The sequence below is a fragment of the Gobius niger genome (genome assembly GCF_951799975.1).
Source record: "Gobius niger genome assembly, chromosome: 1".
Lineage (NCBI taxonomy): Eukaryota > Metazoa > Chordata > Actinopteri > Gobiiformes > Gobiidae > Gobius > Gobius niger.
In genome coordinates this window covers 61114962-61127434 of record NC_136852.1, presented here as the reverse complement: position 1 = coordinate 61127434, position 12473 = coordinate 61114962, and the positions used below count along the sequence as shown (strand labels likewise).

The 12473-nt window shown below is 40.2% G+C and overlaps 1 protein-coding gene across 1 annotated transcript; it reads right to left on the bottom strand.

Annotated features, from left to right (window-relative positions):
• Nucleotides 1–1888: 1888 nt before the first annotated feature.
• On the bottom strand, nt 1889–9987 carry LOC306962526 (uncharacterized protein). Its single transcript, XM_079555695.1, has 9 exons — nt 9701–9987; nt 7455–8042; nt 4269–4328; nt 3690–3731; nt 3000–3530; nt 2552–2584; nt 2414–2470; nt 2109–2216; nt 1889–2028 (listed from the first exon to the last, which is right to left on the bottom strand). The coding sequence occupies exons 1-9, from the start codon at nt 9743–9745 to the stop codon at nt 1924–1926; spliced, it is 1569 nt and encodes a 522-aa protein (XP_079411821.1). The 5' UTR covers nt 9746–9987; the 3' UTR covers nt 1889–1923.
• Nucleotides 9988–12473: the final 2486 nt, after the last annotated feature.

Below are 12473 nucleotides of genomic sequence, written 5' to 3'. Positions count from 1 at the left end.
TTGAAGAGTGCTACAGCTAATAGAGATAGAGCTGCATACTGACACATTTACAAAAATATTCCTAGCGCATCAATAACAAAAATTCATGATTTCGACAATGATCTGAAGAGGAGCAATTCCATTCATTATTTCAAAAAACAGTCTAAAATCTTAATTTTTGACAAATATACAAAAAATGTTTTTTAAATGTTTAAATTTGGTTAAGATAAGCGTATGCATAATTGTTGTGCATAAATTGGAACAAAGAAACAAACAAGCATTTGTAATTACAAATTAATATATTTTTGTTTTGGAAAAGAAGAAAAAAAATATGTGTACTGTATATGTGTGTATGTGTATGTATATGTGTATATATATACTGTATATATTTGTTTTTTGTTACATCTTTGATGGGTAGATGTTACACCTTTTCGGTTTCCCTCTTTGTAATGAATTTGCAGTACATACATTTTGTTTTATGTTTTGTAACCAAATAAACCTTCATTCATATAAATAATATAATTATATAAAACAAAACATTTATAGTAAATTTAGTTAAATAATATAAAAGTTGAGGTTACATACAGTACTACACATATACCATTAGTATAACTTCACATAGTGCAAATACAGTTATAATACACAAAGTTAGTATCTCTAACCAGTAACCAGTCACTATGGGAGAGTTCTCGCCTAAAATTACATTGTCTGCCTACATCCTCATTTTTCTCCTTTTAAGTTCATTGTCAAATAATATTTATTTTAAATGTATGATTTTAGATTAATTCAAATATTAACATAGTATTGTTGAAGTATTGGCACTAAACCCTGTTTGTAAAATGCTTTTCTCCTGGGGCACCTAAAGAATAATCTTACGCTCAAAGAGCAGCCCACCCACATGGAATTAAAATTAAAATGCACAATCATTTTAAGTTTTATCAATTTTATTGCAAATCTGAATTGTACTGTAAACAATGTGTATTTTGTATGTGTGATATTATGGTCACAATTAAAAAAAAAAAAGTTCTATTACCACCGGGAAATAAGGGTCTAGTCCAATCAAATATGTCAACCTTGGTAATTCTTAAAAAAAAAGAAAAAGTTTAAAGCTCAGCAATTGACATAAAACGCATCTTTTCATCTGGTCCATACAAGTCAAAAAAAGAAAAGAAGACAGACATGGTTCTTATTTGAAGCTGGAGGACAAACAGAAAAACAAAGCGTGAGAACGGGATTGAAGTTTATCCGGTGGAGAGGACATTGGAATACATCTTCCTTCATTTATAAACATTTGAAATCCAATATGTACTAAGCGTATAACCCCACTGCAAATGCAGCATGTTTTAAAAGAATATGTTCGAAATGATGCCTAAAGGTGACAAACAGGTATGGGGCAGTCCGTTGTTGCACGCTGACATCTGGTTTGCGGTGAGGAAGGCACTTCAAAGTGTGGAGGGACATGCAATATCCTGACTGTCCTATCAAAAGTCCAAACATATTGAAAAAGTCAGCAGGGTGACTCCTGCTCAACCTCTATAGTCCTCCAAGATCACTGAGCGGAATCTGAAAGACAGGATACAGTTAGTTTAAGCCGCTAATGTAAAGGTCTGTTGTCAATGTCGATTGAACTTACAAAAACAGAAATGTTGTGATATAGGTTTAACAGTCCAACCCTGGAACTTGCTGCTGTGCCATCCATTCTGTTGTACCGTTTAACATGTTCTATGGAGCACAGAAATAGTACAGTTAAGGGACCATGGCAGTGCTTCATTGTTAGATATTAAACTTTTTCTTAAAAAGTCATACAATTGAAGTATTTGTGACTGATTCCTGATCAAGTGGAATCTCCTCCACATGTAAGCATTCATCAGCAGCAAGCCCCTGAAGGTGAAAAGGCCAATTTAGAACCAAAAGAGCAGTTATACATGTATGATAATGCATGTTTTAAGTAGATACATTGAGTGTGTCTTCTGCAGCAAGGATCAGTTCTGGCTCAGATGTCATCTTAACAGGTCCCGGGCCAAAGATCTCGCAGACTGCTACTGTTGGCTAAAGCACAAGGAAGCATGCTGTGTTAGAAACTCAACAAAATGTATCTTAATGTGACATGATCTGTGGGGAAATCGAACCTTTTCAATAACTGGGAGCAGTTCAGTGGTTTTAGGTTCAATGACCTCAGCAGAAGAGTCTGTGACAACAAAGTCATCCACCATAACGTCAGGTGTGTCCACAGGAACCTGACCAGGGAGATAAGACATGAGCTACACGTTGAACTTCACTCCAGTTTTAAAAATCTGTGCATCATATAAATACAACCACTGTGCTTTATTATTATTATTATTATTATTATTATTATTATTATTATTATTATTATTATTATTATTATTATTATTATTATTATTATTATTATTATTATTATTTATTTCGTTTTTACCTCTGGAACAGTTTCTGGAACAGCTGTAAGTGGAGGCAGAGGAAGTGCATCTTGTTCCTAGTGGAAAAGAGTTAAATATACATAAAAAGGATACACATTTCTACCAAGTGCACTGAGAACTAGTTTTACAATGCTTACCACTGGGAGTTCTTCACATGGAATAGGAATATCCTGGAAAGTGGGGGGGGAAAACTTAGTTAATTCTGCTCTACTTTGCATTACTGATAAAGTGTTAAATGAGAGAACAATGGATGAAGATGAGGACAGTGTGAGCAGTGTGGGCTTGTTCACACAACAGACACAAAAGGCCTTGATTTGATTTGTTAAAAATATTAACTTATTTTCAATATTACTTGCGGGTTTTATTATTTTTTTGACAATTTAAAGACAGTATAATCAGTCATTATAGATTTCTACAGCATCCACATGTGATCAGAATATGTGTTTGATTTGACAGGGACAAATCAAATCAAGGCCACTTTTGAGAACGCACAAGCATGACTTTACAACAAAGAGCGTCGAAGAAAAAAAGTGGGGAAAAGAGCAGGAAAAGTTTTGAAGATTATTATTGTTGTGGAAGTGGCACCTCTTGGATTTGGTTAGTCTCTGCCGGGGTTTCTTCAGACAACACCTCCATGTCACAGTCCTCTTCCTCCTCCTGGGATGAGGAACTCTCTTCTTCTTCTTCTTCCTCCTCCTCCTCTTCAGCCACTGGTTCACTCTCCACACACTCTACTGCCGTGGTCACCTCTTGTGGGACAGCCATAATTTTCTCGTCCATTTGTTCACATTCAACTGATTCTGGCTCGACAGATTCGGGTTCATCAACTGCCTCTGTGTCTTCCACAGCGGGTGCGTCAGTGGAGATTGCATCTACCACTCCTGTTGGTTCTGACTCAACAGGTTCATCCACCACGACCTGAACTGAGCTGCTATCCTCGCTCAATTCTTCGATATTTGCGTTAACCTCTGGCTTTGTGGCATCTACGGTGATCTCTTCTATCACGTCTGTTTTCTCAATGCACTCTTCAGTTTCTTCTGTGATTTGTTCTTCCACCGTATCTGAGGCAACTTCTTCTGTCTGTGCTGTGGGCACTGGCTCACACACATCATGCGTCTGTGTAGGCAAAATCAACACAACATAAGAAGACCCATGCAGCATGCAGCTAGGCTAATCACATCTAGTACTACTGATGTAAGTGGTACACAAATGGACAATGGTAATGACTTGGTGTGCGTGACATCAACTATCGAAATCGACTTAGATTTATGTTACCTGTTCAGTCTCTGTGATAACCGGCGTTTCTTCTGTAACAACCTTAAAAACAGGTTTCGAAGGTGAATTAATTCAGCTTGTATAGCACCTTTCCCCCCTACAGCACTCTGAATGCCTTTCTATCATGAAACCACACACTCATATTCACACTCTCATTCATTAACCAGTGTACGCATGGGTTCATTACTCATGGAGTCACTACCGGACTATAGTTTTTGGAGACCCCTGCATTATGTCGTATGGAAAGTCCCACTCGCACATGGAAAATTGTATGCATACTCTATTGTGCAATCAACAATATGAGTGTGAAATGTTTTACTGGCAGATTAAATGTGTCGCAAAAATCACAAGTGCTTTTCAATTAATGTGATCATCTTAAATTATAGCCTGTGAAAGATTATCTCTACCATAAGTGCAAGCTGTCAGTTTGTGGCCTGCGGACAATCAAAACAGTCTTTGTAGTGAGCTTGTTGAATTATGTGTCAGTCAAACTCAGTGACACCTGTGCACTCTCCCTCTGGCTCTATAGACAAAATGCCTAAACTGGCTGTATGAGACGTGTTGACACATATAGCTTACCTCTATCTCAGCAGGTGCCGCCTCTGGTGCCTCTACCTCTGCCTCTGCCAGGACTGTGACCTGTCAAAGAGCACACAAGTGACTTATGAACAACAACTTCTAACAAGTTAAAACCTCATGAGTCAAACTCGGGGTGTGGAGAGCTCTAAAAATGTGCTTGAAGAAAAACAGAATACCTGGCCTGCCAAACTGGCTCTTATCACACAGAAGAATTATTATGGGTAGAAATACCCCAAGAAGGTAAAGGTTTGCTGATTTAGAAGTGTGGCACGTAAGACAGCATCTAAATAAGCAGTCTCTTGGCAGCGCATGTAGCTTTGCAGGAGGAAAATAGGACTCATAATTTCCTTCCTGGAATGTGGCAACCAATGGGACACCCGCTTCTTAAATGTTGGATTATCTGAACATAAAGGAGACGGAAAAATGTATTGAAACTCAAGTGCATGTATTGCCAGCCCGAGTGTTTCTGCTGCCTTTTGTTTATAGGCACTAGACAGACTAAGCCGGCAGCAGACAGACTTAAGTGGCAAAGAGCTCCCAGCTATAATGGCACAAAGCATTACATGAATATTGCAAACCTCGGAGATGTTTTAGTGAATAATTTAGCCTGCCTTGTAGCAGTACACTGAAAATATAGGACATACTCTGTTTTCAACATTTGCAGGCTTCAACTCTCGGACATTTCATCTTAAACTGCGACGACAACACTTCCCCAAATCTAGCGCAACCATAAATAGAAAGAAGTGCAATTCGAGCCTGGGGGATTTGGCTAACAGTTCAACAAAAGCCATGTGTCGTATACTGTATGTCCACTGACAAGAGTAAATATACATTTCAGTTACGGTATAGGCTTGCTTGGAGTGTATAGGGGAGAGCACTATAGGTTTCTTCCTATGTACACACCCCCTGCCCCAGCCTGTCCCAGCAGCAGAACACGCTGTTTAAATACGTCCACACATTCTGCCACATACTAGGCCCAATGTGGAGACGAAACTAGTGAAACATTAAAGGCAAGTAAAACTCGAAAGGAGTTTTTTAGTAATTGGGGCATGTTAATTAAGAACGCCTCAGACATTATTACTGCCAATGATGCAAGAGTTTACACCTTCTGGATTTCCATACTGTGCTTTACATTACACAGTGAAGTAAACAATCTCATAAGAAAAGGCATGTATTTTGAAATAATTCAAGAAGCTGCAGCCCTGGTGAAAACTTCGAAAGTAAAAACTTGCAGTGCAACACTTACAGTTGAACAAAAGGAGCTCAAATGGTTCGCCTCTTTCTTTGTTTTTTTGCAATACTAAAAGTTTATGTTACCAAAAGGCAACATAAACTTTTTGTGCTAGTCCCAAGTCCCAATAAAAGGTGAGGGCTTGCAAAAGGGCATAAAAATCTGCCCTTTTGCAAGCAGATGATAAGTCAAAATTAGGAATCACATTATATCCATAACATTTAGATTGCAAATATGGATTGTGTTCATTTCTCCTCCTCTCTTTCCTGTGTTATGAAAGAGGCCGACGTGGTCCGAGTGGCGCACGTGTGGAGGGAGCATGGTAAAGGGTTGACAGAGAAGAGAGGGGAAGTGGGGGGGACAGAGAGCATATTAGTACAGAATGTACAGTGAGGGCCACACCCCCGCCCTTGTCCCTCCAGGCCAAACTGCTTTCTCAGTGTGGATACGGTGGGCTTATACTCACCTGAGTCTCCAAGGCAAAATGCTGAGGTTGTGAGCAACCCACCTCCTCTTTACGCTGGAGCCAGCTAAAAACTATCCCCATACTGACAATTAATTCTAACTTTCTGTAATACAACTAATTACCCCCACATTGGTCAAATGAGCTGTTACTGGACAAATTAAATCAGCAGATCAGCACACTTGATCACCTATTTCTTTGAGTTTCAAGACACCACCTGTAGTTTTTACAGTTGACTAAATCTATGCACTTCTAAAAACCCTGTGCTGAAAAGTTTGCACAAAGTGAGGAAAAAGGCTGGCACATATAGGGAGAACGACAGGGGGTGTGGTGAGAGGAAGGGGAGGAGGGGGAGGGAAGTGAGGGGCTGCCCATCTCACATATAAGGACATGTTTATAGGCCCTGTGCGGCTCCGTGGGTAGGGCGCACCACTTATAGGTCAAAAGGTTCACCATTCAGACTGGACTGTGTAGTAGCCCTGACTCGAGTGGGCCCTGGCAAATGTCCATGATTGATAAGGCTTCCTTTAAAAGACGCCAGGGCACTCAAAAAATACACAAGGAACATGCAGCATACACTATGGTCACAGCTCAGCTCCCAGGAACAAAGAACATCCATTTACTCATGTGTGCACTAGCATACGTGCATGTGTCAGACTGTAGGCTAGGCTTGCGTAAACTAAGATACATGTATGTTTGTGCAGCTTTGTGTAGACATGAGATATAGAACACCTTGTACCCAAATCCTACATATAGACTTTGCACTATGGTACAATGATAATTATTTAGATTTCCCTTGGGAAATCAAAAGCCATTTCAAAATACAGTAATACCTACAGTATAATCCATTAATTGGATGTTCATTTTTAATAGCATCATATAACAAAGCAACAAAGCACATGAAAAGTACACGCTCCACGTGTATATGGTAATGTATAGCCAGCGGATTGGGCAGCCTGTATAGTGATGCAGCCTATCCCACTCTCCACCTCTTTCCTAAATGGAACACGCTGTTCCCTATGCTTCCCACCCCCACCAGTCTGCCTCCAAGGAACGAGACACACACACACTTTGACTTACTCTAATCAGGTTGTTCTCTAAAAGCTACATTGACAGCATTTTCACATGTGCAAATAGAAGACAGTGTTTTAAAGAATTGGACAGTTGGTCTGGGCAAATGTATACATTTATATTATAATATTGTTGTTGAAGATTCTGTATTTGCTCAATGCATCAGACGTGCTTATAGCTCTTACCCCTTAACCAAAAGAATGTATAAGAGGTGATGGAGATAAACGATCCCATCGGATTGTTTTCATTTCAGAATTCACCACTAGATGTCCCTAAATTGTATGTAGCACATTTTGTTGGGTGGTCCCACAATAGAATAGACAGTGTGTCATCATTATGAAACTATATCAAATCATTAGCTATATGCAAATCACTGTATACAAGGAGCAGATGGCTTGTTTTCCAAAAAAGCTCTCCTTACCTCATTTTCTGGTTCTTTTACAGGAATAATTGTTTTTTCCACTTCTTGTACTTCAACTTCAACTGGCGCAGCTTCTTCTTTAACTGGTGCAGCTTCTTCTGGTGGCGCCTCCACGACGGGTGCCTCTGTGATGACTGGGGCATGGACTTCAGGAATCTCCACTTCAGGGACCACAACCTCTTGCTCTGGTTCAGGCTCTGGTGCTGCAACCACCTCTACCTCTGGCTCTGGTTCAGGTTCTACCGCTACTACCTCTACCTCTGGCTCTGGTTCAGGTGCTGCTGCTACTACCTCTACCTCTGGCTCTGGTGCTGCTGCTACCACCTCTACCTCGACTGGCGCCGCAACAGGCTCCTCTTTCGTTGGCTCAACTTTGGGTACGATTTGAGGTGCCTCCACAATAGGAGCGGCGATAGGAACTGCTTCTGGTATTTTGGAGACCACCTCTGGGGCTTTTGGTGGAGCTGGCTTGTGTGTTTTAGCAGCTTTTTTGGAAACTGTTCCGGGGGCCCCTACAATTATGGAAGGGCTTGCTTTGACAGGCGGACTGGCTGCATGCTGCTCCTCAAGGACTCTCCTCAGGGCTTGCTGCATAGAAGAAAACACAACGGTCCTGTTAGATATTTTACTATTTATGCGGTAAACCAACAAATCTGTAGAGTAGTTTATCTAATCATGTTTGAGTAAGTACTTTTGATAATGTCACACAGTGGAACAGAGGGTCTACTATTACTTTCCAAAATATAATCCTAAAGTGTGATAAATATTCATGCCAGTTCAATTCTATTGCAGGACAGGGACCAGAATTAATGCATTTTCAGCCTCATGGACTGAACGTTTGGAAATACCAGAGATGCCGATCCAGGCAGGTTCAACATGTTATTCAACTTTGGGACAAAACCCCCAGCGGCTTACATAGAGCTTTTAGGAACGCCAGACCGTGATGTGGCTGGGGCTACAGTGCTGGGACTATACCAAAAGCCCGGCCAAAAGCTGGTTTAGATAAAGAGACCTAATAAGTTGGATCAGAGCTGTCCTGACAGCTCTGGCCATGCGGTAACAGAATTTGTAGGAGTCAGCACCACCCATGGAAGCTGGTGTGGGGCAAACACTGGGCATAATAGCATCATGAGCAGTTTATTATCAGGTTACTTTGGGAGCACTTTTGCACACAGCACTGAAATGTGTATGCTTTCGATGTGCACGTGTTCAGACAATTTCGGAAAAAGGGAAAACAATCTTCACATTCGGATGTCGTGCTGTTGTCTGCCTCCTCATCGATACCCACTTGTGTCGATGGCAGTGCTGCTGCTGCTGATAACAAGTGATGAGGTGTCTGTGATTTAGTGACCAGTGGAGCCATTTTTAACTGGCGTTCTGCGAGGCATCTCTCTTAAGTGTGTTCACTGCCATATACAGCTGTCTGGTGTTGAGAGGCAGGGCTGCTACTTTGGAGGGAGGGGGGGGCGGGGGATCTCAGCTCAAAGCAAAGGAAACTCCCTGAACTTGATGAGCTGCACAATGAATTATTAAAGTGCATCCACAATATTACACGTATTGATTGCGATAAAAGTGCCTGCCGATGATGTAAGCTTGTGAAACTGGAGACTCCATGATGCCACCAGACTGTTCAGCACCATGCGCCCCAGCCTCCCTCTCCGTTTGGCCACACCCACTTCGCTCTGGCACTCAATGTTCAGAAGTCTTTTTTTTTTTTTTTTTCTCGAGCGCCTATATGTGCTTAGAAATGACCACGTGTCAGTAAATATACAATTGTTTGGTCGTTTTATTCATTTTACACGTTGGTTTGACATGTTTGCGCGTGTAGTGCACGTACTTTGTTGGCTACAGTGTCTTCATAGGCATCATTTACTCATTTTCTTGTACCACCACAATAAACAATGAGGGATGTCAGACAAGACACACTAAAAAAAAAAAAAAAAAAAAAGGTTTATTTGTTTTGTGATCATTTTCCTTTGTGATTTCTTTTTCAACTTGTTTAACTTTTGTATTATTTTCAGTTGCGCGTGATTGTACAGTACATGCGCAAGGGGACTGCACAACAAAAGATGTCGAAAACGGCTCGAATGGCCTATGCACTTAACAGAAACTGTAAAAAGATTGATTTACGGAAGCTTTTTTATTATTGTAACAGGCTGTTCATAGTTAAAGAAAAAAAACAACGTGTTAGTTACAAATAATACAAACTACATCTATTTCAGGATTATGATGAGAATTCCACTTACCGTCCGGCGCATACGGCGCTTATTCTTCTTTCTTTTGCTGGGCATGTTTGCGCTGTGATGGGCACCAAAAAGTCGCAGTCAACCAGAAAAAGAGGAGCGAGGACGGAGCGAGCAGCGTGGATCTTTATAAACCCCACGTACGCGCCGTTACCTTTACGTCGAACCTATGGCAGCCCCGAGACTCGAATGCAGGGGGCGTGGTGGCTCTCACACCCCCCTGCTAAAACACATGCACGTGCACCACAACGCACGGGGAAAAACACGACTGTATGGGACGCTGCTGCTGGTGGTGGTGGTGGTGGTGGTGGGTTGTGGCAATTATGTAAGAACCCCACAAATGTATTCTTAAAAGCTTTTTTCTCGTTCAGCAACAAACAATTGCACTGGAACCAAGAGAAGACAGTGGCTGCTCTATTAGCTCTCTACTTTATATTCACTGGGACACAACAGTTCATTTATTGTGTGTCTACATGAGAGAATCCAGAAACAGAGAGCACATGCACATGCGATCGCCACCTCCCCCTACGCTTGTGAGTATAGTCACTGCATAGTGCACACCCTCATCGTTACAATATGTCTCTGAAACCAAGTAAACACGCTTATCTGCTTCAAACGTTTGTCCTGCCACATGAAATCGATTGTGCAGAAGTTGATGGTAAATAAAAGTCATTTTGGCGCAACACAATATGGTGTTATTCTTGGCTGAATGGATGTAAGCTTGATTTAGTCCTGCACATGTGTGACTACAGATAGATTACATACATGCAGGCTGTAACAGAATGTCCATGTGGCAACATTCTTTATGGACATCTGGAGTCAAATGAAAACAACAGTAAAGGCTTTGGGGAATTCTGGTTAACGGTAGGCAACCATAAAGATTGAGAAGGGAGAGAGATTTTCTTGAAATAATTTAAAAAAAAACTTGCATTGGTCAAGAAAGGAAGTGGAGAAGATTAGGCAAGGCAAGTTTATTTGTAGAGCAGATTTCATACACAAGGTAACTGAAAGTGCTTCATGGTTACATAAAATTACGCAAATTGAATAAGGCAGATAGAATCATTCCATAAAACATTAATGTGGGCTAAAGATGAATTAATACAGTAAAAGCAATGAGCGCAGATAAAATACTGTCAGTTGCCATGTGTACTGGTAAAAAGAACTGTTTTCAGTCTGGATTTGAACATTGTCCGAGTTGAGGCCTGTCTCACATCCTCATGAAAACTGTTCCAGATTTGAAGCCTCACCGTGTTTATTATTGAATCTGGGAACCACCAGAGACCCCTCATTGAAGTTCTCAGGGCCTGAGATGGTTCATATGGCTCGAAACATGTCAGAGATGTACTTTGGTGCTAAACCAGAAGAGACTTGCACACAAACAGAGCTGTTTTAAATTTTGTTCAGTCAGTGACCTGCATGTGGTATAAAAAATAACCTTAATATCTACTTTCTATGCAGTTACCAAAACAATTCTTTCTTGAGAGCATTTAGTGTTTAAAACATACAATTTGTGGAAGCAATGTCAAAACGCGCTTTATTCAGCGACCTATCAAACACATACCTATCAGATTGACTGAAATATTCATAACAAAGGTTATGATAATATAATTCAATATATAAGCACTGTCATTCGTAACCAAGAATGACCAATACAGTTTTATTTTGATTGCAGTTTACACCTGAAAATCTGATTCATTACATTTATTACAATGGTTAGAATCTCCATTACCTAACAATGGTTTGGGGTGAAGTGAAGTGTTTGTTATGAAACTTCATAATGTTTCCAGTCACAGACACATGCACAGTCAACATTAATGTGTGTAAGGCAGAGCTTGTTTAAATTGAATAACTGAAGCATCGGGGTATAGACTAATTACTGGCGTGTATGTGAAACATACAGAGAGTGTTCATGACCTCTCAGCTCTAATGCCACAGCTCTGTAGTCACTGAGTATCATCTGGTCTGAGCCTTTAAATAGGCCTGGTCTACCTGTGGCCTTATACATCCCTGGAATGTAGCTCTCCTGTAGGTATGGAGTACAATGAACTGACTGCAATGTAACTCGATGGTGTTCTTGTAAAAAATAATGGATTGTGATTTGATATATATAGATATGAAGGTTTAGTTAGCATAATATTGTTTATGAACTTAGATTTAGCCAATAAGTGTAAGGTTTGTACAAAAAAGTGCATTAACAAAATATAAGAAAAATACTCAAGTGATTTCACAACATTTGAAAGAGTCTAAAGTTTAAAATAGAGGTGGTGTGTAGGGAAGAATTGCTGTTGTTCGTGGTTACAGTCCACAAGAAACAAAAATAGGCACAAAGTTCCACCTCATTAGATCATTATAACGGTGTCTAAAAGTGGTAACAATATTCAAAAACATGTGTTTATTGTATTGTGTTTAATCTATTATGGCAGGTTTGGAAACCTAATACCTCGTGAATAATGATCAGTAAAATCCTTTGCCAAGTATTTTCATGAAGAAACCTTACCAGCCAGTGTCTGCACACAAAAGACAACAGGCTGAACCGTAACATAATGAACACTCAAAGCAAAAAAACATTATCTTTTTTTTTTCAATGTATTGAATATGATCATATTTTAGTGCATGTGACCCTTTTACCTATCTTGTTACTTTTTACATCTTTTCTAAGGTTTTACTGTGCCAGGATATGTTAAAAATGTGCACTGTGAATTGAATTGCTATTGTCATTGCAAAGTTATTTTCAGGGCCCAAATACACACTGACAAAAATGTATCAGTACCTAGGA

Excerpts from the sequence above, each read along its gene's own strand:
- LOC306962526 (XM_079555695.1), bottom strand. The coding sequence starts at position 9,745 with ATGCCCAGCAAAAGAAAGAAGAATAAGCGCCGTATGCGCCGGACG. Across the intron at positions 4,329-7,454 it reads TAAAAGAACCAGAAAATGAG|GTCACAGTCCTGGCAGAGGC; the intron begins GTAAGGAGAGCT and ends GCTCTTTGACAG. Across the intron at positions 2,217-2,413 it reads TTCCAGAAACTGTTCCAGAG|GTTCCTGTGGACACACCTGA; the intron begins GTAAAAACGAAA and ends CTCCCTGGTCAG.